The sequence below is a fragment of the Dromiciops gliroides genome, chromosome 6, assembly GCF_019393635.1.
Source record: "Dromiciops gliroides isolate mDroGli1 chromosome 6, mDroGli1.pri, whole genome shotgun sequence".
Lineage (NCBI taxonomy): Eukaryota > Metazoa > Chordata > Mammalia > Microbiotheria > Microbiotheriidae > Dromiciops > Dromiciops gliroides.
In genome coordinates this window covers 161,896,456-161,922,008 of record NC_057866.1, presented here as the reverse complement: position 1 = coordinate 161,922,008, position 25,553 = coordinate 161,896,456, and the positions used below count along the sequence as shown (strand labels likewise).

General features: G+C 35.3%; 1 protein-coding gene across 4 annotated transcripts in view; it reads left to right on the top strand.

Moving 5' to 3' along the window:
• PRMT9 (protein arginine methyltransferase 9) overlaps nt 1-25,553 on the top strand; it is a 48,310-nt gene that overhangs the window by 3,060 nt on the left and 19,697 nt on the right. For 2 of the 4 annotated variants that reach the window (XR_006353619.1, XM_043972420.1), the window contains exons 2-9: nt 76-224; nt 5,811-5,937; nt 6,370-6,606; nt 7,006-7,173; nt 8,156-8,258; nt 15,023-15,129; nt 21,485-21,677; nt 22,644-22,827. Coding sequence is in view for 3 of the 4 variants with exons in the window: in XM_043972420.1 (XP_043828355.1) it covers nt 5,924-5,937; nt 6,370-6,606; nt 7,006-7,173; nt 8,156-8,258; nt 15,023-15,129; nt 21,485-21,677; nt 22,644-22,827 (1,006 nt within the window). In the remaining variant the exon portion in view is untranslated. Of the gene's footprint in view, nt 1-75; nt 225-5,810; nt 5,938-6,369; nt 6,607-7,005; nt 7,174-8,155; nt 8,259-10,885; nt 10,922-15,022; nt 15,130-21,484; nt 21,678-22,643; nt 22,828-25,553 lie in introns of those variants that run through there. The other 2 variants (XM_043972421.1, XM_043972422.1) reach the window with 2 other exon arrangements.

Here is a 25,553-nt window from a genome sequence, read left to right as displayed (position 1 = left end):
ATTCCCTGAAATCCTAGATTTGACACTCTACATGGTCTTTGTTTTATTGATGAATATTTTTCCTCTTTTACAAAGGAAACCTTTCAGTATACCCTTCTCAAGTGGCAGAAGAACTGGATTCTCTGAATCGGTACGAAGTACTTATTTGGTTGCTATGAGCAGGCCTTGGAACTTTTTCCTGATGATGAAGTGATTTGTAACAGTATAGGGGAACATCTGTTCAGATTTGTTATTTCAAAAGCTAGACTTTGTCCAGAGTGAGGATATATAGAAGTACTGTTAAATTATTAATGTAGTCACAATGATAGAAGAGGAAATGCTTTGAGTATAGCATAATAGTTACTATTTTTCCACTTGTGGTTTATTGCGACATTTAACTTTTGGTCCAGGGAGTAAAAACGGCTAACTTACTACTTTGGAATTTGATAGATTTGAGAGTACATGGGGGCATGGAGGAGTGGGAAGGTAATTACCCCATTCTCTTGGTGGGGAATGGAAAGGAGGGAGAACTCAAGAGACTACATTTCCCAGAACCACATAACTTGAGAGTGGAACGGGATCACAGCAGCCATCTAGTCCAATCCATACACTGCAGTTGCCTCCATAATATCCTGCACAGTGCTTGAAGACTTCCAAGGAAGGGGGCCCTTCCTGCATCTATCCAGGAAGCACATTCTGCTTTTGGAAAGCTCCACTTGGTAGCACAGTGACTAGAGCGCCTAACCTGGATTCAAGAATATTTATCTTCCAGAGTTCAAATTTGGCCTCAGACACTTACTAGCTGTGTGACCTTGGGTATGCCATTTAATCCTGTCTGCCTCAGTTTCCTCATCTGTAAAATGATACAGAGAAGGAAATGACGAACCATTCTAATATCTCTGCCAAGAAAACCCCAAATGGGGTCACAGAGTCTGATACGGCTAAAAACAACTGAACAATAGCAACTTGTTAGGAAAATGTTTTTTCTTTTTGTTTTTTAAATGAAGCCCCTTAAACTCTATGGTATTTTTACCTTTTACTTTTAGTTGTTTTTCTTGAATCTTATTTCTCTTGCCCCCTCTGTGTGTGTGTGTGTGTGTGTGTGTGTGTGTGTGTGTGTGTGTGTGTGTGATTAATACTAATATTGTGCTGTCTGAACACAGAGTCCTTCCTGCATGGCACAGCTATGGTTCTAATTCTGTTGTGGAAAATAATTCTGTTCTCTTTTCTTTTATTATCTATAACACTGATTTATGTTTTAAATGCATTCCTGTGGTTCAGCCAAGAAATATTGAACACTTAATATGTGCCAGGCACTATGTATGCTAAATACTGAAGACACAGAAAGGCAAAAAGAGCCTTTTCCTTCAAAGGGCTTACATTCTGATCAGGAGAGACAACATGGCAAACAACTCTGTACATACAAAATATATAGAGTAGATGGAAGGTGATCTTAGTGGGAAAGCACTAGCATTAAGGAGGATTAGGAAAGAGTTCTTGCAGAAAGTAGATGTGTAGCTGAGACTTGAAAGAAGCTAGGGATGTCGGGAAGCAGAGGAGAGCATTCCAGGCATGGGAGACTGCCATTGAAAATGCATGGAGTCCAGAGATGGCAGTATCTTCAATGGATGGCAAGCAGGCCATTGTTACTGGATCATAGCATTGCGTAGAGGATTTGAGTGTGAGCATACTGGGGAGGTAGGAAGGAGCCAGGGTGGGAAGAACTTTGGAAAGTGAGACATACTTGGGTTAGTGTTAAAAATTGTACCAATTAGAATGACGCCACCTGCTGGAGACTTACTGCAGGATGCGCCGCCATGAGGAGAAGGCATCTGAGAGCAAGACATTCGACTCTTTTGTCAGGACACTGGTGGAGAGTGGAGCTAGAAATGCACTCTCCCTTTGATAGATAGAGGAATCTAGGCTTTTCTCTCTCTCTTCACCAAATTCTTATTCTCCTTAATAAATGCTTAAAAGTCTAACTCTTGCTAAAGCTTATAATTTATTGGCGACCACTCATTAGATATTTTAGACAGACTAGCTAGAATATTAGCCCCTTACAAAATGGTGGTTGTAGTTGAGAATATGGAAACTTCATCACTGTTGAAATGTTAAGTAAATTGAAAAATTTATTCTGAAGAAAAAAATTACATTTGTTATGAATGTTTCTTTATAGGTGTGGAAATTTATTTTGATTTGGGGACCCTACCTTTAGGCTGAGATTACAAAGCCTTAGGCCCTCAGGGTCTCTCCCCCTCCTCCTCAGCTTCAGCTGAGTGAAAAAAGCCCCGTGGGCTATACAAGACGCCAGGTCAGACAGCTGGGGGGGGGGAAGCCCCCAGCTCCAACCTGAGCGGAGCTATCTGAAGGATCCCGGATGGCCTGTGCTGAGGCATAAGGCTCAAGAGCACACACACCCCCCCAACCCCCCCACCAGCTGCAGCTCTGGCTGGTGGATTAGCTTGGTCTGTGGGGGCGAAGGAAGCCCCGAGATTTGAGTGGAGAGAAGAAAAGGTATATATAGACCTGGGAGTTAGATAGAAAAAGGAGAAGGGCAGACTAGAGGGAGACGGACTAGAAAAAGAAGGAGCAAGGATGGACTAGATAGAGAGACAAGATTAAGGAGGGGGGCTGACTAGAAGAGGACAGACTAGAGGAGACTCGAGGAAGGACTAGGAGAGGGCTGACTAGAGGGGAGCCCGGACAAGGACAGAGGAGAGTTCGGTTCGGAAAAGGAGAGACCGGGCTGACTAGGTTATGGGCCTTAATACAAACCAGGGAAAGTGTAACTTGCCCTGAGGCTGGAGGCGGCTAAGGCCCTTACTGTATTCAAGAAGTTCTTCCAGGCGCAGCAGGTGGGAAAGAGACTGCAGGAAAGCAGTCAGGTTGTACTTTATTTCCCTGTATTCCTAATTTGAAATAGTATCTCATAAATAAACTGCTTGGATTATTTAGTTAAGAGGCTTCTTAATCTTTAGTCTATCAGTTTGAGAGCAGTGTGGTGGAACTTTATAAATGGCCCATGTTAAATTAACGAAGTCAGATAGCCAAATGGTTAACAGTCCCCAGATTAGTCCTCCAGTCAGCTTCAGCCCCCAAAATTAGGCTAGTCATCAAAAATATTTCACATAGGGAAATGATTTTTTCCCCCTGACCAATAGGAGCATTATTTCTGTTAGGCTGATCTTTGGGTTTTATGAGAGAAAAGGCTAGTTTTTTGTCCATTTGCAATAGGAGGATATTTTTCATATGTTGAATACTAAGTAAACCATTATAACCCAAACTTAGCAATGTCAGCATATGAACATTTAATAAATATTAATTGATTGAAATGTAAAATATTTTAAATAGTAATAATATTCACATTATGCAAAATAATTTTATTATAAAATATTTTTCTAAATAAAAATGCTTCCTTATTTTTATAGTAAATTTTTGTCCTATAATTATTTATTTCCCCAAAAATGACTACTAGTATAGAAAAAAACTTTAATTCTGTCTTTAATTTTTAAAAACATGTATACTTTCTATTGCTACTTCAGTAAATGCAGTCAAAATTAACAAAATGAATTCATCCTTCTTTAATGACTATCATTATAATTTCTAATCTAGATAAGAAAGTTAATTCTATCAAATGGCCCATAGTATTAAGAATACTTTTACCCCTCAGTATAAGAGTCAGTTTGACTAACGAAGAAATTGTTATTTTGGTATTATAATTTGCAGTGTAATTTGTAGATATATAAAATCTATTATTGTTTTATGATGTAACTACTAATTATGATGTAACTAATATATAAAAAGAATTACTGGCTTTAAAATTGTATAACTTTAAAAAGTAGAATCTATATTATTTAGGCAAATACATTAAGATTATATTAAGGTATGAGAAGAAATCTTTTTATATTAAGAATAAGTTACTTTAACTTCCATTGCCAGGTTTAAACATTCAAACATATACACAAGAAGAAAGCAAAAGTAAATAAAAATCAAAATGAATAGGAAAAAATTGTTCATAATTCTTACATGTAACTAAATTTTATTAACCAACTATTAAAACAAATCTCTTTTTTTGTATCCCCACTGTGTAGCATAGTTCCTGGCACAAACTAGGCACTTAATAAAAACTGATTAATTGATTGAAACCCTGAAAGAGGCATATATTGACTTTAATAGGATAGTGGCAAAATTATCTTTTGTTTCTGTGATCCTCTGTGGACTTCTGTATATTTAACATGGTTATGAATGAGTTTTTTTTGTAGGAAACTTTTTTAATGAGTCTTAAAATTATAGATTCTTAGACCCAGATGGGACCTTAATAATTCTTTAGTTGAATTCCTTCATGTTACAGATGAAAAAATAATTTAGGGTTAGGTAGTTGAAGTGTTTGGTTTGGTCACATAGCTAGTGGCAGAATTGTGACTCAACCACAGGACTTTGGATTTCTAGTTCAGTACTTTTCCTGTTGAACTACATATACAACTTCATAAAATATTGAGGTGCAGTTTAAATTACTCTTTAAAATTGATAAGTTTGGCAAAAAGTTCTGATGTTTGGTTATTTTGGGGAATATTTCCTTCTTTTTTGTTGTTGTTGCAGCAAGAGTTAAGTGACTTGCCCAAGGTCACACAGCTAGTAAGTATTAATTGTCTGAATCTGGATTTGAACTCAGGTCCTCCTGAATTCAGGGTCAGTACGATATCCACTGAGCCACTTAGCTGCCCCAAAGAGTACTTCCTTCTTATGGTAGGGAATAGGCTGATAACATAAAGATGGGGAAAATGGGGGAGGGGTGCACAAAGGTATAAGAACACTGAAACCTCTTATTAGGAACAAACCATTAAGTAAATATGTGAATTGTTGGCAGAAACAAGCAACTAAGTAAATAATGTATGGACCAATAAACAATATTTTCCTGTATAGCTATTGGAATAGTTTTCCATTTAAATGAGATTGGATTATTTAAATTTTAAATACATATAATTTAAATAATCAAATTGTACTCATTTTAAATCCTTTTAAAATTATGTTTTTGCCCTTCTGACTTTACTTAAAAGTTTCAGTTTTAAACATAGTATTCTAGATTATAAACATGTAATGGTGGTATAATCACATGCTTCTGACTATTAAATTCCAAGCCCAATTAATCTTGGAAAACTAGAAGCACAGACTTGTTATAGATAGGTCAATTTTTACAGCTACCATAAAAATTAAAGAAGAATGCAATTAGACTTTGTGGTGATTTTAAGAATTTTGTTGTGGCTGGTTTTTGTTTTTTAAATCCATTATTTATGCTTCATTAATTTAGAATTTGTAATAATTGATGATGGTCTTGGCTGAAGTTTACCTTAGCTTCTTTTCAGGAGAAAATGATTTGTTAAGCCAGTAAACCAAGAGTACAAAGAAGATATGAAGCAAAATGCATTTTAAAACAATTTAGAAGTATTTGGGCGGGGCAGCTAGATGGCGCAGTGGATAGAGCACCAGCCCTGGAGTCAGGAGTACCAGAGTTCAACTCTGACCTCAGACACTTGACACTTAATTAGCTGTGTGACCCTGGGCAAGTCATTTAACCCTCATTGCCTTGTAAAATAATAATAATAATAATAATAATAATAATAATAATAATAATACTCACAGACCCCAGGTAAAGAACCCCCGCTGGACTATATGATCTCCAAGATCTCTTCTAGTTCAGCCTGAAGTTCCATGGTTCTGTGGCAAAATTTAATAAATTATTTTTTCCCCAAAGTTGTACTATTATAAATTTAATGTTGGTTTTTACAGTTCTGATGTAGGTTCCTTTTTTTTTTTCCAAATTAACTTTGCAGCTACAACAGAAAACTGAATGATGATTTGGTTACTTTATTTACCAAAGGCTTATTGAAGCAGAGACCTATGAAGTTATTGAGAAGGGGATCATTTCCAATTCAACAGGCTAATCATGGCTGTTTGGGGGTAGTATTTAATCATATCTTTTGCCTTATCAAAGAATCAGTGAGTATTGATTACTCAATTGTACAATACTGTTTTCTTAGAATTGTGCTTAGGTACTGAGGATAACATGAGAGATCATGACATGGCGCCTGATATTAATGGCTAACTACTTGTGGAGACAAGATTAATGTGTTAAATAGCAATAAATAACAATATAAAATATAATTTTAAATTGTTTGGTATAAGTTTTATTTGGAAAAATTGGCAAAGGATGGGATTGCAAGGGGCTGTAGTAGTCAGAGAAAGTTTCATAAAGCAGGTGGGCCTTTGGCTGGGCCTTGAAGAGTAGGATTTGGAACCAAGTGGGGAGGGCTTCAGATGCAGAGAGGGATATGGTTGTGGAGCTGAAAGCAGATCACTAAATATTTTCTGTTCATCTTTTTTTACCGGTAGAATGGGCTTTAGGGATGAAGCAGCTGGCTATTTCCACAAAGCAGTAAAGCTAAATCCTGACTACACTGATGCAAAGGAGAATTTTTATCGTGTTGCAAACTGGTTGGTGGAACGCTGGCACTTTATCATGCTTAATGATATCAAAAGGAATATGACTTACCATGCAGCAATCCAGAAGGTGGTTCACTTGGGATGCAAAACTGTTCTGGATATTGGAACGGGAACTGGAATACTAAGGTTTGTCATCACAGCAATAATGTAGATTCTTATTATCTTCTACTTTTATGTTCAATCAAGAATGAAATCTATCTTTTCTTTAGAACAATATTGGTGTTAACTGCTTTGGAATTTTCGAATTAACATCTTAAGGACATTTCTTTTGTGTTACCTAGTTAATTATCTCTAATATGGTGTTGTCCTAACTTCAAACTGACCTGGTTTTTTATTAATATTGATGGCCAGAGGTTTTAATTATGTTACTTAAAAAATACAAACTAAAGCCATATTTATACATTGAGCCCAAATTTAAGGAGGAGCAGGCATGTCCTTTTCTCAAATAGCATAACTGCTTTATTTTGAAAAGAAAACAGCAATTTTTGTTGCTTGTTTTTTTTCTAATGGATTTTTTCCCTACAGCATGTTTGCTAAAAACGCTGGTGCACACCGTGTCTATGCCTGTGAGCTGTCCAAGACCATGTATGAGCTCGCTTGTGACATAGTGGCAGCAAACAATATGGAAACAGGGATCAAACTATTACATATGAAGTCGTTGGACATAGATATTCCTAAGCATATTCCTGAGAGGTATTGTCATAAAATGTTCTCTAGCACCTTTTAAGTCACTATCTGATTTTTAAAAGTTAAGTTGTAAAAATAGTCTAGGTTTAAACTCCAAACAAAAGGAAAAAACCATCTATTTAAAAAAAGAACAGTACATCTTTAAATATAAATATATTTATTTGAATCTTAGCACTGGCCATTACTGACTGTTTGCCTTCTTTGAGCTAGTTTCTTCTTTTGGAATAATAAAAATGTCATTACCTGCCTCACAAGATCATTGTGGGAAAGGTACTTTATAAATCTTAAAGTGCTAATATAAATAGCTATCATGATTATTCTGAGTTTCTGGAAGATGTCTATATAGGAATAGAACTTATCACATTTATCAAAGATTTAAGAAATTCTGGTTAGTATAATAATATGTCAATGTGATTTCTTTAGGTTATAGTATAAAATTTGGTAATTACATGGGAAAATGTTGGGTGGTGACAGATTTCTTAATTGTACTGTTAGCATAAAAATGTTTATTTGGGAGTAGGAACATACATTCTATGTCATTAATGCTATTTTGGAATCATATTTTAAAGTATTGAGCTGAATTTTAGAGAAATTTAAAAAGTGCCTTAATTATAAAAAACCCACCATTTTTAACCAAAGAAATTCATTCTTAATTTGTAGCAGTAATGATATTTCTCCCCTCTGTCATTTTTTGGCGGGGAGGGGGGTGCGAGGCAGTCTGGGCTAAGTGAGTTGCCTAGGGTCACACAACTAGTAAATGTCAAGTGTCTGAGGCTGGATTTGAACTCAGGTCCTACTGACTCCAGAATTAGTGCTCTATCCATTGGGCCACCTAGTTGCCCCACTTCTTGTCTCTTGATAAAATTTTGAATAGTAGATATTTTATGTTCTTATAGAAGAGGTAATTTAAGACAGCTAAATACACACATATATTTTTAAATGTATCATTTAAAAAACTTACATATATCTTTAAAAAATCATTCTATAGAGTTTCCCTAGTTGTAACAGAAACTGTCGATGCAGGTTTGTTTGGAGAAGGAATTGTGGAGAGCTTGATTCATGCATGGGAACATTTACTTTTGCAACCAAAGGTAAGCAGCATGAAAATTCTTGAATAGGTTAGAAATTATGTATTTACATATACATACATAAACATTTTATATATGTGTATATATTTGTTATAGACATATTTAGATTTTTCTAATTTATGATCAGAATTTTTTTTAATCATTTAATTTAAAATCCAAATCATCGTTTTCTTACTGTATTCACATTGTTTTGTTAAAACTTAAAGTGGACAGGTACTTCAAAATACTGTTTAAGTGTGTATTGGCATATATGTGTGTATCTTTATATATATATAGAGAGAGAGAGAGAAAGAGGATATATATATATATATGTATACACACACACACACACACACACACACACACACACACACACACACACACACACACACACACACACATATATATTCCTGTGCAAGCATACAGATAAATGTAGGGATTCCACATTTTAAAAAAGACTTGTATGAGACTAAGTGTCCTAAATACTTGAATGAGGGAATACTGGAATTTGAAAACATTTTGTTTAAAAGCCTCTCATAGTGATGTTGATTGAGTGAACACTTTGAATGTTTTTTTAGTCATTAACCTATGTTATTAACTTAATGACACAATTATCTTTTATTATGTTTTGCAACAGATAGGAAAATTCCATGCTATACTCTTTATACATTATGTTTTTATATATATATGTGTATATATGTATGTATATATACACACACATGTACATACACATACATATAAACAAAAAGAATATTTAAATTATGGTAGCATTGCTTATTAAAAACAATTGTGGGGGCAGCTAGGTGGCGCAGTGGATAGAGAGCCGGCTCTGGAGTCAGGAGTACCTGAGTTCAAATCCGGCCTCAGACATTTAACACTTACTAGCTGTGTGACCCTGGGCAAGTCACTTAACCCCAGTTGCCTCACACGCCCAAAAACCAAAAACATTGTGGCCTGGGTAAGCAAGGGGGGTGGGTTGTCTCTGAGACTCAGAGGATCCACAAGGTCAAAACTTTTTTCATAAAATATTAAGATATTTTTATTTCAAATATAGTAAATATCAATAGATATAATCAACATAAACAAAAGCTCTCAGGGGAGGGGTTCTCAATAACTTTTAAGAGTATAAAGGAGTACTGAGAACCAAAAGTTTGAGAACTGCTGCCATAAGTCAATGGATAGGTTATGAGGTATGCTTTTGGAAGAAGTTCTTACATTATTAAATTCTCAGAGGTAGAGAAGTGTTGAAGTTAGTTTAAATGAATTTAAATTCACTTCTTTTGTGTAGTTTTGGCCTTGGCAAGAATAATTTGTTTCTGCACAAGTAAAAGAGTGTCTCGACATTGTTACTAATTGTCAGTTCTCTACCCTGACAGATGTTATGGTGGAAAATTTTGTTCAGATTCATTTGTATGAGTGAAGGGAGTTATTTAAATGCACTTGTTGAAATAGCCATATTGTTTTCCCTTTCAAGTTACAGCAAAAAGTATTGTAATGTCCTCTTGAATTTATCAGTTAAGAATGTTTATACTTGGTATCTGATCACTGAAAGGGTATTAAATCTTGATCACGTGAGCAACAGCTTCAAATGATGATCTTTAAGTGGAGGTAGAGAGGGACTTTCTTCACATGAGGGGTCACATGGAGACAAAGCAGCATACGCTCATTTTCTTTTGTAGGTCTGGACAGAAATGAAGTGGGAAGATACATGTAAAAATAAAACTTGGTGTTAAAATTATGAACAGGGAACATGAAAGGATTTTCAAATACAGTAATTATTACAGAGTGTACTTTGATTCTATATACTAATTAAAGGAGGAGGAAAGAATGGAAAGAATGAGAAAGGAAAGGAGATAAAGAGGTCTGCAGCCACATACTAAAATTACTGTAGTCATAGTGAGAGATAAAGAAACATAGAGGCAGCACTTAAGAAAGACCAAGGGACAGAGAATATTGTAATGGATATTGAATTGCTAGAAAACTATTCTTGTCACTTGGGCAATAGTCTTCAGAGTGTGGTTGCCACCCTATGAAAGTATAATTAGTTGATTAACCACTATTTAGTTCAACAGCTCTTTGTTCTTAGACCATAGATTTGTCTCGATTGAGGTAATTACAATAAATTGCCTTAGAAGGAATTGATTTCTGGGTCAGAGCAGAATTAAATTAAATTAAGCTTAGGTTCTAAAATGTTTTGGATCCATAAATTCCCTACTTTGGCCTTAAAGGAAAACTGATTGTTTCAGATATATATATATATATATATATATATATATATATATATATATAGTATAGTATAATACTATTCTATCCTTTCCATCTCCGGTAAATTCTTTATAATTTTTTTTAAAGGCTTGTTAAGGACTAAAATTCTAGCTAGTCTGTCTAAAATATCTAATGAGTGGTCGCCAATAAATTATAAGCTTTAGCAAGAGTTAGACTTTTAAGCATTTATTAAGGAGAATAAGAATTTGGTAAAGAGAGAGAAAGGCCTAGATTCCTATCTATTAAAGGGAGAGCGCATTTCTAGCTCTGCTCTCCACCAGAGTCCAAAGGCAAGAAAGTGAGACTGAGCGCCAGTCTCTTCCTTCCTCCTCCCACTAGCCCGTGTCACTTCCTGACGCCAAAGAAAAGACTCCTGGTCTTGCCCTCAAAGACCTTCGCTTCATGGGCAGAACTCTTCTACAGTAAGTCTCCAGCAGGTGGCGTCATTCCAATCGTTACAGGCTCTTCTTTGAAATTATCATCTGGAGGTGGAGGTTCCTACTTCATTCTGACTTTTTAGCCATTTTGATCTAGTCTTTCCCTGTTTTATTTAAGTGTTTATGGCTATTTTAGTAGCCCATGTTCTTGAAGGTTATTTTATATGTGTATGTGTGTATATATGTATTCAGATTTTCATTTCCAGTTGTTAAAAGAATCTTAAATTCTTTTACTGTACTCTTTTAATTATTAGTATTTCCTTTTCTAAGCATGGGTATTTCCTTAGTATGTTTAATTTTCTTTTCTTATACAAGACTGAGATTTTGTTTTTATAAACTAGAATGACTTGGTTACTTGTTAATAGTTTTATTAATCTCAAAGCATAAATTTTTTTTGGGGGGGGGTGAGGCAATTGGGGTTAAGTGACTTGCCCAGGGTCACACAGCTAGTAAGTGTCAAGTGTATGAGACCGGATTTGAACTCAGGTCCTCCTGATTCTAGGGCCAGTGCTTCAAAGCATTAATTAACATATATATCATATAATTCACTATGGCTTTAAAATGAAGAAAAAATAAGTCTGAAAAAGTCCTTACAAACCCAGTAGTTGTATGTATATGTTTTAACCTCAGAGAACCCTTGTTCATATAACCCTTGTTCGATGGGGTGCATGGATTTTTAGTTTATTAATAAAAATAACAGTAGCTTACAGTTCTTTGTACTTACAATATGTTTGTGTGGGGATTAAATCATTTGTTCTTCTTAACAACCCTGTAAATTAGATAGTAAGAATTTATATCATCCCTGTCTGATAAGGAAACATCCTCCAGAGAGGTTGTGACAAACCAAAGGCCACAAAACTGTTGAATGTACGATTCAGGAGTGAAATGCTTTGGAGTTTTTGGCTCCTAATTCAAAAAGACCATACCATGCCATCTTTCCTGTGATATGACAGTCACATGAATGAAGTTATTTCCTAAACCAAAGATGTCTAACTTTATTAAAAAGAGTAGTAAAGGGCGGGGGGAGGGGGGGGGGAGAAAGGCAAGAAATGTGGAGACTTCAAAACTTAGCTTCCTTCCCTACTGAGAATTTCAATAAACTATGGAGAGGAAGGCATAGTGACATCAGCTTGAGATTGATCAAGAAAGAATTCAGATCCCAGTATACTGTTTCAGTACCCTTGTCCAGTAACCTCTGTTTGAATTGCCAGAATTATATTCATCTTTCAAAGATCTTCTACCCTCTTAGCTTTGGATCTAGTTTAAATTTAATTCAATTCAATAAACCTTTATTAATTGCCTGCTAAGTGCCAGGCACTATGCAAGGTTTTGGGGGTACAAATAAGAAAAAGAAAGATAGTCCTTAGGAGATTACAATCTAATGGGGAAGACAACACACAAAAGGAAGCTGGAAAGCTGTAGGGAGGCAGGAAGGGAAGGTCGAAGGATATCTGGCATGGGGTAGGGAGCATTTTGTTCTATGGAATTGAAAGCTGACAGAGATGCAGGTGGAAAGTAGACTGAGCAGGTAATCTAGTTTCTGCCCTCTATAAAGGAAAGCTTTGGGAAGAATTTCATATTCCATCCTTCAACTCGCCAATCTGAGGGGAGAACAGGTTGAGGGAGGTGGTAGCCAAGGTTGAAGATTAGATATGAACAGTTTATCCTGGGAGAGGTATCAAGTTACCAGCCAGAGCTGTAGATGGAGAATGGAGTTTAAATGATGATTACATAGAGATTATGAATAGAGTATTATGAACTCAATATTTTACATTCTATAAAAAATTTTACCAAGTTTTATTGATAGCCTGGTATAATTTGGATTGAAAATGTTTAATGAAAGATTGAGAATTTATTACAATTTTCATCTTAAGTAATAAAATTAGGTACTTAAAATCTAATTGAAGTAGACGAATACTTACAAAAATATAAATTACCCAGGTTAACACAAGAAGAAATAAAATACTTAAATAATCCAATCTTAGAAAAAATAAATTGAACAAACCATCCCTGAACTTCTAGGAAAAAAATCCCCTGGACCAGATAAAGAACAATTAATCCCAATCTTATATAAACTATTTGGGAAAATAGGTGAAGAAGGAGACCTACAAAATACTTTTTATGAGACAAATATGGTGCTGATACCCAAACCAGAAAGAGCCAAAACAGAGAAAGAAAATTATAGACCAATTTCCCTAATTAATAATGATGCAGAAATTTTAAATAAAATATTAGCAAAGAAATTATCAGGTGGGATTTATACCAGGAATGCAGGGCTGGCTCAGTATTAGGAAAACTATCAGCATAATTGGCCATATCAATAACAAAACCAACAGAAATCATGATTATCTCAATAAATGCAGAAAAAAGCCTTTAACAAAACACAGCACCCATTCCTATTAAAAATACTATAGAACATAGGAATAAATGGAGTTTACCTTCAAAGGATAAGTACTATTTCTCTAAAACCATCAGCAAGCATTATCTGTAATAGGGGTAAGCTAAAAGCCTTCCTAATACAATCAGGGGTGAAGCAAGGATGACTTCTATTATTTAATATTGTACTAGAAATATTAGTTATAGCAATAAGAGAAGAAAAAGGAATTAAAGGAATTAGAATAGACAATGAGGAAACAAAACTAACACTCTTTGCTGACAATATGATGTTATGCTTTGAAAATTCTAGAGAAGCAACAAAAAAACTACTTGAAATTATTAACAACTTTAGCAGAGTGGCAGGATACAAAATAAACCCACTAAATCATCAGCATTTTATATATTACCAACAAAATCCAGCAACAACAGATAGAGAAATTCCATTTAAATAACTGTAAAATGTTATAAAATACTTAGGAGTCTATCTGCCAAGACAAACCCAGGAACTATATGAACACAACTATAAAACACTTTTCACACGAATAAAGTCAGATCTAAGTAATTTGAAAAATATTAATTGTTCACGGATAGGCTAAACCAATATAATAAAAATGACATTCCTACCTGAATTTGAAAACTGTCAAAAATATTTTATAGATCTAGACAAAATAATTAAATTTATCTGGAAGAACAAAAACTCAAGGATATCAAAAAAAGCAATGAAAAACAATATGAAAGAAGGTAATCTAGCTGTACCAGATCTCAAATTGTATTATAAAGTAGTCATTATGAAAAAAGTCTGGTACTGGCTAAGAAATAAGAGTGGTGGATCAATGGAATAGAATAGGTACAAATTACACTAGAATAAATGACCATAGTAATCTACTGTTTGACATATCCAAAGATCTAAGCTTTTGGAACAAAAACTCATTGTTTGACAAAAACTACTGGGAAAAATAGAAAATAGTATAGCAGAAACTAGGTATAGACCAATATCTCACACTGTATACCAAAATAAGGTCAAAATGGATTCATAATTTACACATAAAGAGTGATATACCAAGCAAATTAAGAGAACATAGAATAGTTTATTAGATTTATGAACAGGAGAGGAATGGGAAATCAAAGGGCTGCTCATTAACTGGTGAATGGCTAAACAGGCTGTGCTAAATGATTTTAATGGAATATTGTTATGCTATAAGAAATGACAGGCAGAATGATTTCAGAAAAACCTGGAAAGACTTACATAAACTGATGTATAGTGAAGTGAACAGAACCAGGAGAATATTGTACACAGTAACAACGACGATTTGAATGAGTTAGCTGTTCCCAGCAATACAGTGATCCAAGAGAATCCCAAAAGACTAATGATGAAGCATATATTATCTGCCTCCAGAGAAAACTGATATTGAGCACAGACTAAAGCATGCTGTTTTTACTTTCTTTCATTTTTTAAAATTCGAATCTTCTTATACATGATGACGAATTTTGAAATGTTTTACAGAATTGTGCATGTATATCTGATTGTTTACCACCTCAGGGAGGAGGGAGGGCAGAGAGGGAAAGAGGAAGAGATAGAATTTGAAACCCAAAACTTTTAAATAAAAATGTTAATTTGAAAAATTAGGTATTCACAGTTTAAGATAAACTCTCATGATACTTATGTTCTAGTATGTATTCATAAGCTAAAAGTTTTGTTCACATTTTCAGCCTAAAGGTGAAGATGGTAACTGTGAAAAATACGGACAAGTCATACCTGCAGGTGCCATTGTGTTTGGGATGGCAGTAGAGTGTACAGAGATACGAAGACATCACAGGTGAATGATTTTTTTGAGTTGATTTTGGGGGAAAAAGCAAGTCATTTAAAAATATACTTTAAATATTGATGATTCCCTGTGCCTGTGAACATGATTGTTGTGTGAATTTCCAGTTTCCATGTTTATATTACCTTAGCTTTTTAAGAAATTATGATAAACAACATTCAACAAAGACGGTCAACTAAGCATATAAAATGAAGACTAAAGTTTTACATAAAGTCTTATAATTTATCAGGATAGAGCAAAATTAAGATGTTTGGAGACATGGATTTTCTCAGTGTTTTGTTCCAGGGTTGCCTGAAGTTCTGTGTTTGGCAGGCAGGCAGGCAACAAGCATTTGTTTTTTATTTTGTTTGGGTTTGGGTTTTTTTGGTGAGGCATTTGGGGTTAAGTGACTTGCCCAGAGTCACACAGCTGGTAAGTGTTAAGTGTCTGAGGCTGGATTTGAACTTGAATTCTCCTGAATCCAGGGCTAGTGCTTTATCCACTGGGCCACCTAGCTGCCTCCTTTCAATAAGTATTTGTTAAGCATTTATTACTATGTACCAAGCAGTGTGCTTAGAGATAAAGGATATAAATACAAGCAAAAAGAAAGCCATGCCCTGTGCACCAGGAGCTTACATTCTAGCTGAAGAAGACAACAGACTTAGGAGGCAGGAGAGGAGGGAGAAGGATGTTGTGGTGGCAGAGCCTGGAGGATAATGAAGGATGGCCAGCTTAGGCCCCTCCCTAAAGTGGAGAACTCAGAAGAAACTTACCCATAGGAAAAAGAGGCTGGAGGGGTGCTCTCGGGCAAGAAGGCCCTCAGGCACTGAGAGAAGTTTTGGGGTGACTTGTGCCTTTGGTTTTTTCTTTTAATAGATAAAGTTGTGGTAGTGTCTCCACAGTTTTGGTTCTGATAATTTTATATTACCCTCCATAAGAGTTTCCAGATTTCATTTTATATTGCTTTCTTTAACAGTATCACATGGTTCTGTTACATTAACACATCATCCTTTATTCAGCCATTCTCTAGTGGTTGCAATACAAGTTGTTTTCAGATTTTTGGTACTACAAATAGAGATAACTAATGAATATTTTTTGAATGGGTGGATCTCTTTTTCCTTTTTATGATATTTTTAGGATAAAGTTCTAGCCTCTTTTTTAGAGGTGGCTGGACTGGGAATCAGGAAAACCTAATTTTATTCCTCCTTCAGTTACTTGCTACTTACTTGTGTGATGTTGCTCAAGTTGCCTCATCTCTCTTAGAATATTTTCAGTATAAAAGTTAAAAATATTTTTTAAATGAACTGAAGACTCAAACCTTTTTTTCACCTTTCCACTTTAATTTTGTGTTTGTTTGGTACATTATCTTTTCATAGTAATGTTAATATGAAATGTGTGGTTCCAGCATAAGAAATGGGAGAAGGCAAAGGCTTATCAACTACTTAGAAGTGTCATACTTTCATAATATGAATACCTCTTTTTCAAGATTAAAATCTGAAGATGCTGGATATAGTAAGCACCAAAAAGCATCATACAAATTGCCTTTTTCTTTAGATATATAGCAAATAGCTGGTTAATAACTTAATGATTATTTCAGAATTGGCTATCTATGTATAGACAGGCCATTAATAAGAGAAAAGGCTAAAAAAATGCCAAAATAGAAAAAAGGAGAGATATGAAAGGGCATTGTACTGAAACAATCTGTCAACTCTGAAAAAAATGTAAAATGGATAAAAGTGAAGACACTGTTTCTTAGAGACGTTTAAAAAATGCAAAACATGAAAAGGTTGAAAGAGTCTATAGCCAGCCGTAGGCTACAAACATTATCTCCCTGTCAGATAGAGAAATGTGGTAGACCAAAGTGTCAGTTTAGAGAACAAACTCTTGTAAAATGTAATGGGGCTGGGGATAGGAACAAAATACTAGGCAGTGTCACCTCACAGCACATTGAAAAGTAATTGAGAAAATGATCCTGCAGAGAGCTTCATGTAAAGTTTAGCTAAGACAGATCAGCTCATGGTAACTTGTAGATTCATTCATTCAACAAACCTTTATTAAATGCCAACTGTATTCCATCCACTGGAGACACTAATACCAAAGCAAAATAGACAGTTGAGGAAAATAATTTGTATACAAGTAAATTCAAGATATACTCAAAGTCAGTAAAAGGTATGTAAATGGTATCTTCTGTTTCTATTGAAACAATCAAGAAATATTCATAGGACCAGAGGTTTGGAGCTGGGATAACCCTTACAGATCATCTGGCACAACTCCCTCATTCTACAAGATGCTTAGGCTCTGAGGGAAGTAACTTAGCCAAGACCACATTAATATCAGGACCAAGATTTGAACTTAGGTCTTCTAACTCCAGATCCAATACTTCAATTAGAGAGGCATAAAAAATGATTGTTCTGTATTCCTGCTTTCTCATTTCTCTAAATGTTTTATGAGAATGGGCTATATGTGGATTCAGAGTATTCTTAATGAACATATAAAAATGGTTTCACGGATATCTATTTATAGTCATAAAAATGAATCATGTGGGGAAGATTAGAAAATATTACTTCGTATGTTGTTTTTTACTCTATTTCATAAGATTTTGACTTAATAAATTTAAGATTTAAAATCTCTCCTCAAAGAAGATTTATCTCACACAAACATTAAAATGATACAAGACTGACAAATGCAACTACAGATATAACAAGGCGTCCAGCAAGAATATACACACACACTCTCATATATATATATATATATATATGTAATACTATTCAGTAGTATTATGGGAAATTTCCTGTTCGTGGTTCAAATAAAAGACTGATTTATTTTCAAGAATGATGTTCTCTAAGTACTTGTTCATTGTATTATCTACATTAAGTCCTGCAGTCATTATCAGGTTTCCATAATAATGTAAAAGAGATGGCTTAGCCATTCACTCTGGACAAACAAAGTAGATGGGAAAAAACTTTCCTCATAAGTGCTAAATTGGATGTTAGAGGAACTGAAGCTGTTCAAATCTCATCTGTACTGCATACTGTCTGTGTTACCTTGGACAGGTAATTTAACCTCTCTAGGCCTCAGTTTTCTTATTTGTAAATGGGAGGGGATGTGGACTAAAGGACCTCTAAAGTCCCTTCCACTTTTAAATCGATGAACTTTAGCTATATGAGAAGCCCACTGACTTAGTCTCTCATTTATAACCAGGCAAAGTATGAGACAAAATTAAGAGGAAGAAATCAGGTTGTGTTGCATGAAGGGAATTTTACAGGGCTTTTCAGTGATCTCAGACTCCATGTTGCCATTTTAAAAAATCAGTATTTCCTCCTTGATACTTTATGCTATGGAATATGAACCATCCTTATTTGGGAAGAATCAATATTAAAATTAATCTTAAGGGCAATAGAAAGACTCAAGCATCTGGCCACCAGTGATTAGGCACCAAGAGATTGCATAAAATAAATTATGAAGGACATGTATGACCAGAAAAAGGAATGGACTAGTCTTGTAAGGATGAGAAAGGGCCGACTGCATAAGTATAGTGGGAAAATGGATGTCCTGTATTTGGACCCATGTGGTTCACTACAGTCAAATTCCATTGTAAAGTGTTATAAAATAATTTGACCAGTGGCTTATTTATCACATTGCCCCCTTGCCATTAACTGCCTGTGGTAAAGTCATTTTGCCTAACTTTGAGTTTTTGTGGCACCAACTAATGGTGTTAGGTAGGATTTGCCTATGATAGTTTTATATTTGCTTAATTTTGCCTTGTTAATAAAGACCAGAAAAAAAAAGTAATAAATAAAATAAAGCCCAGAAATTTGTTATATTTCTTTACTACCTACCAGCAAGGAATTAATTCCTATCCCAAGTCCAGTAAACGACTGTGTATTTGCTAGATTCATTTAATATTTAATACTGTAACTTAATATAATATTTAGGCTAGCACTTGCTTAAAACATAATTTCATTTGCTTCTATTTTGTACCCTTATTTGGGAAATGCAGAAATTGTTTCTTTGATATACCCTGCCATTTACAGATTTTTAACCTTTAATTCTTGAGAAGAGAATTTCTCAGAAGTAGAGTTCTTTTTTTGGACATTTTTGCATGAAGATCTTCTAATTCTTATTAAAGCTAAGTTAATGGTAAGCATTGTTAAAAATGCAAGAGTTCTTTCATATCCTGCTGGAAGTCAACTGAGGGAGGGTGTTTGAAGTGAGGCCCTCCACACTCCAAGAACCTCCTCCATCCTTGGGAAGGGGGAGCAGCCTCTCCTGCCACATCCTCCAGCTGCAGGCATGACTCACCAAGGTGACCTCTCCAAGTTGGGCTGGGGCTGTTAGGTGCCTTGATGGCTGAAGAAGGGGCCTGAGAGAGAGTCTTTCCTTGATCCTCATCCTTCCTGACCTCTCTGTAGCCTCTGACAAGATTATCAGCTCCAGAGAGTTCTGGGGGGTGGAGCCAAGATGACAAAGGAAAGACAGTAAAGGCTCAGACTTCCTGACACAATTGCCCCCCCAAAAAAACTCCAAACACAGCCAGAAAACAACTCTTGGAGCAGCAGAACCCACACAAAGATGGCTGAGATTATTTTCCAGCTAAAGACACCTTGGAAGTTCAGCAGAAGGTGGAGCTGGGCTGGGAGTGGAGTCCAGCCCCACAATGCGCCAACACAGATACAGCCCCAGGCCCGCTGCACCTAAAAAACTTACCCCCAAGCCTCAAAATCAGCTGCAGAGAATAATGAAATAACACTAGAATCAAGTCACCCCTTTTGTGCAGAGGAGGTACTTTGGCTCTCTGAAACTCCAAGTTGACCTCCTATTGTTACACCTTTTTCAGGAGGCTGACCTAAATGCCAAGAGGTCTATTTTATTTTTTTATTATTATTTATTTATTTTTTGGTGAGGCAATTGGGGTTAAGTGACTTGCCCAGGGTCACACAGCTAGTAAGTGTCAAGGGTCTGAGGCCCGGATTTGAACTCAGATCCTCCTGACTCCAGGGCCGGTGCTCTATCCACTGCACCACCTAGCTGCCCCAAGGTCTATTTTATTTTATTTTTTTAAAGTAATAAACATTTTATTTATAGTTTTTTATCTCTCTTCTGCCTCCCTCCCTTACACAGTAACAATCAGACATGGATTATACATGTATGATTATGTAAAATATTACCATATTAGTCATTTTGTACAAAAAAAAAACCGGAAAAAAATGAAAGAAAGTGAAAAATAGCATGCTTCAGTCTGTGTTCCATCAATATCAGTTCTTTTGGATAGTATACTTCAGTAGTCCTTTGGGATTGTCTTGGATCGTTGTATTGCTGAGAGTAGTTGTCATTCACAGTTTTTCATTAAACAATATTGCTATCTCTGTGCATAATATTCTATTGGTTCTGCTCACTTCACTATACATCAGTTCATACAGGTCCTTCCAGGCCTTTCTGAAATCATCCTGCTTGCATTTCTCATAGTACAACAATGTTCCATCACCATCATATACCACAGCTTGTTTAGCCATTCCCCAATTGATGGGCATTCCTTTGATTTCCAATTCTTAGCCACCACAAAAAGAGCTGCTATAAATATTTTTGTATAACTAGGTCTTTTTCTCTTTTTGGGATGTCTTTGGGATATAAACCTAGCAGTGGTATTGCTGGATCAAAGGATATACACAGTTCTATAGCCCTTTGGGAATAGTTCCAAATTGCTCTCCCAAATGGTTGGATCTTTTCACAACTCCACCAACAGTGGATTAATGTTCCAGCTTTCCCACATGCACTCCAACATCTGATATTTTGTTTGTTTGTTTTTTGTGGGGCAATGGGGGTTAAGTGACTTACCCAGGGTCACACAGCTAGTAAGTGTCAAGTATCTGAGGCCAGATTTGAACTCAGGAACTCCTGAATCCAGGGCCAGTGCTTTATCCACTGCGCCACCTAGCCGCCCCCAACATCCGATATTTTTTAAAAATTATATTTCCTCACCAAAAAAAAAAGAAAGAAAGAAAGAAAAAGAAAAGAAAAAAAGGGCAGCTAGGTGGTGCAGTGGATAGAGCACCAGCCCTGGATTCAGAAGGACATGAGTTCAAATTTGGCCTCAGACACTTGATTACTTACTAGCTGTGTGACCCTGGGCAAGTCACTTAACCCCAATTGCCTCACCGAAAAAAGAAAGAAAAATATATATTTGCCACTCTGATAGGTGTGAGGCGATAAGGAGGTATATTTTATAAAAGCCTTTTATGATTTCATCATATGGTGTTGCCAAGAACACTGGAAATGGTGTTCAACAATTTTTTTTTTTTAAGACAACACTGGATTTGCCTGATGGATTATAAAAATACAAATGTTGCCCCTTTTTCCCCCTTCTCACCAGGCTCGGTGTCCAGGATGTTGCTGGTGTTCATTTACCATCAACTGTGAAATTTCAGAGTCCAGCATATTCTTCTATAGATTCTGAAGAAACAATTGAACCTTATACAACTGAAAAAATGAGTCGAGTTCCTGGGGGCTATTTGCCACTAACAGAATCCTTTGAAACTATGACAGTAGATTTCAATAATCTTCAGGTAAACAACTCCTTTGAGTATTAGAATATTATTGCTATTTAAAAATTTGCTACACAGTCACTAAATTATTGTGTGTTATCTAAAGTTCTAGAGACTATCAAATAATATAAAGTTTGCTCCATTTAAGATAATTTTGTGAGTAAACTGAAGCATATTTGATTCTGGTTTAAGGGCAGAGACAAAAAAGATAGAGTCTGTTTATTCAATCAATTCTCCTCATTTTCTATTTCCTCTGACTGTAAAAAACATATTCTAGACTCCAGGATTAAGGATCAGCCCATGCATACATGCATGCTTACATACATACATACACACATGCATATATATAAAATCTATTTACTCATTATTGCTTTATAGTCTACACTTAAATCATGGTCATTATTTTAGTGATTTCTTCTGATGTTAATTCACAGTAGGCTGAAAATAGCATATAGAGCAATGGAAACCTAAGACTAAGAACCCAGGCCTCTGGATTCCTAATCGAGTGTTCTTTCCTTTGCAGTATGCTGCGTTTTGGTGAGGCAGCATAATATAGTAGATGAGAGTGCTGACTTTAATTAGGGAGCTTTGCTTTCAGGTTCTGAGACATTAGTAGCCACATGACTATGGGCAAATCTGGAACTCTGTATATGTTAGGTAACTCAATAGGTAACTCATAGGTACCTAGGTCATGAATGGGTTGTGATGGGTGTTGGGGGAGAAAGTTCCAACACTGGGAGTTCTCTATGATGGCAGAATCCTAGACCCTGTTTGTATTTGCATATGCTGAATTAAACCACCTTTTAAATTTGGAGTATTTAATGCTTAATCAAAACATGCCTTTGCTGAGAAATTGAGTGTGAAGATAGTGAAATATTCTAATAATACGTGGGTGGGCTTGGTTATATACTATGTATATATGTATACTCTCATATATTTATATACATATTCAATCTAGTAGCTTTTTTTATTCCTTTACTTAATTAGGAACTAAAAAGCCTTGCAACGAAAAAGCCTCAGCAGATGAGTATTCCTGTCATTCAAGAAGGAGTGCTAGATGCCATTATAGTTTGGTTTGTGCTTCAGCTTGATGATGAACACAGTTTATCAACAAGTCCTCATGAAGAGACATGTTGGGAACAAGCTGTCTACCCTGTGCAGAACCTCCCAGGTATGTTTTAGTTTGCTTTAGTCCTGATCATTTGGTGATGGTAGAGAGGAAGAGAGGAGTGGGAGGAAGAGGGAAGTCATAGTCAGGAGAGGGAGGTTTGTTTTACCTTTCAAGAGTTTATACAACTTTATTTTCACCTGTACTTTAAAAGTAAAGTGGAAAAAAAAGTAAAGAGGAAACACTCTGACTCTCAATGAGCTACAACCTTTCATTTCAGGGATAACATATATTTTGGCAAGGGGCAGCATAGATTAGTAGATAAGGAATTAGCTGCAAAGACAGAAAGATTTGGGTTCAAGTACCTGTCTGAGACCTGCTGGCTCTGTGATCCTGGGGAAGGCACTTAACCTCTCAGTGTCTTAAGGCAATTTTCAAAACAGTTTCAAAATAGTTGCTAATGTTCATTAGTAAAGGGAATTTCCTAACTAGGAAGTTATGTATCCCAAAGAAATCATAATTTTATACCACATTTTGTGTCTGTGCATAAGCACGCGTGCGCACACACACACACACACACACACACACACACACACAGCATAGGCATATACTTACCTAAACTTTTGTGGAACTTGTTTAAAGGATTGTAATTAAATGGAAATTTTTGAGAAAGTGTTGTACACTGAAGTGAGAAGGCCTGGTTTCAGATCCTATCTCTGTCATTTAATGTGACTGTAGGCTTGTCACTTTCCCTCTTCTTGGCCTAGTTGTCATTACCTGTGAGACTTGGGGTTGGACTCTGAACTCAGAGCCCCCTTCCGACCTGAATTGTTGATTCTGTGATGATGATCTTAGGATCCCAACATGCTCTATGATAATTATGGAAAGTACTAGGTTAGTACATTCCATTACACTGGTGTTTTTTCTATACCATCTTGCTATGTCAGTTGAATTCTGGTTTAGAGAGACTGGAAAAGCCTAATTTCCATTTTTATTATTGTTTGTGGGGAGAATTCACTGCTCTAGTAGATTGTCAGCAACTGAATGGAAATCAAGCACATGGACACTGAGTTTATAGCTGCCTTCTAACTTTATCAGTTCAGTTTGTACCCTTTGCTGTCTTTGAAGTGTTTTTACCTTATAGTACTCCAAGTGGTATCTGTTGTTCTAAAATAATTAACTGCAAATTTTGAAACTGAAGAAAAATAAAGATAAAGGTTTAAAAAAATTAATAGGTAAAGACAGAGAAGCTATAAGGTTTGGAGGAAGAAACTGGGCACAACTGAAGACCTTGATCTTAGTAAAAGATAAATTGATAAATTATATTATGTAGACTCTTTTTTCTATTTTTTATTTTCTTGATGTTTTCATTCTTAAAGAAAGGACATTTTAAAAACCAGAGTAAGAAGTGTTAATGGTTGCTTTTATTTTCTTTACCTGAAATCTTTTGTGTTTTCCAAACATATTTCATATTTATTGAGATTTTATCATTAAGTCTAGTCTAAAAGGCCTAGTGTCATCCTGGACTTTTTTGTGGAAAACCTATTTTGTATTTTCTTACTTTGTTTCATGTATTGCCATGGCCAAAGAATTCATTGACAGACCTACTAGTGATGAACCTTTTTGTATGTTGGTTTGGGTGATCCTGGGGCAAGAATTTGGGACCTAAGCTGGAAAGTAAATGGCTACTTTCATTTTATTTCCTTTTCTGTAAGATTATTGATGTGTCAGTGAAAGAAAAAAAATGGTATTCTAAATAGTTTGTCTTTCTTGAGCAATCTTGTGTCTCGCTACAAAAGAGAGAATATTTAAAATCTGATACAGAAAAGTGCTACACATGTTGGCTTCCATTTAGCTTTTATATTGTTTTCTTACAAGTTTTCCCAACAAAAAAGATGATTTCCCCTTAAAGTTTTAGCAGTAATAATTATACAAAACTGCAGTTTTATGAGAAGTCAGTTTTTATATGAGTTTATTGCATTTTTATTAATATTGTCCTTTTTTCTTATAAATTAATATTTCCCATTATTTATACAATAAAACATTTTTAAGAACAAATTAATTTCTTCTGAACTAATATCCATTCCCAATATTTTTACTGTAAAATATTTAAGAATAAATTAATCTTTCTTAAATTAATATGCTATCTAAAGAATGATTAAAAGCATTATAATAAATTGCAGTTTTAAAAAATGGGTTAAATAAAATAAGTTCAGTAAATAATAAACAGCATGGAACTTTGATGTTTTTAACCTAAATTTTTTAACTTAAATTTTTTTATTAATATTTTTTTTATCACCTAGGTTTTCTTATTCATTCTTCTACATCAATTTTATCCTTTCCCATGCTAAAGGACCATCTCTCTAGGGCAATGATTCTTAATCTTTTTGTGTTATGGATCCCTTTGGCAGTTTGGTGAAACCTATAGACCCTTCAGAATAATGGTTTGTTGTTTTTAAAAAAATTATAATTGAAGAAATGACTAAATTTCAGTTGAAAGGTTTTTTTCTTCCAAATCAGTTCAAGGATATCCTGAAATTCCTTTGGGTATCTGTGGATCCCTGGTTAATGTGGGGACCAATTTTTAATTGGGGAGTGTTAACTAAGCGGCTCGCTGCAATATTGGGGCAAGGAAGGAGACCGGCAGCCTCCCTCAAAACAGAACAGGATTTATTTTAACAAGAATGAACTTAAAAAAAGAAAAACACAAACAGGATCAGTAGGATCAAGGGAAAGGAAATAAAATGGGGAAAGGGAAATTATACAACCTGAAAAATACCACCACCCAG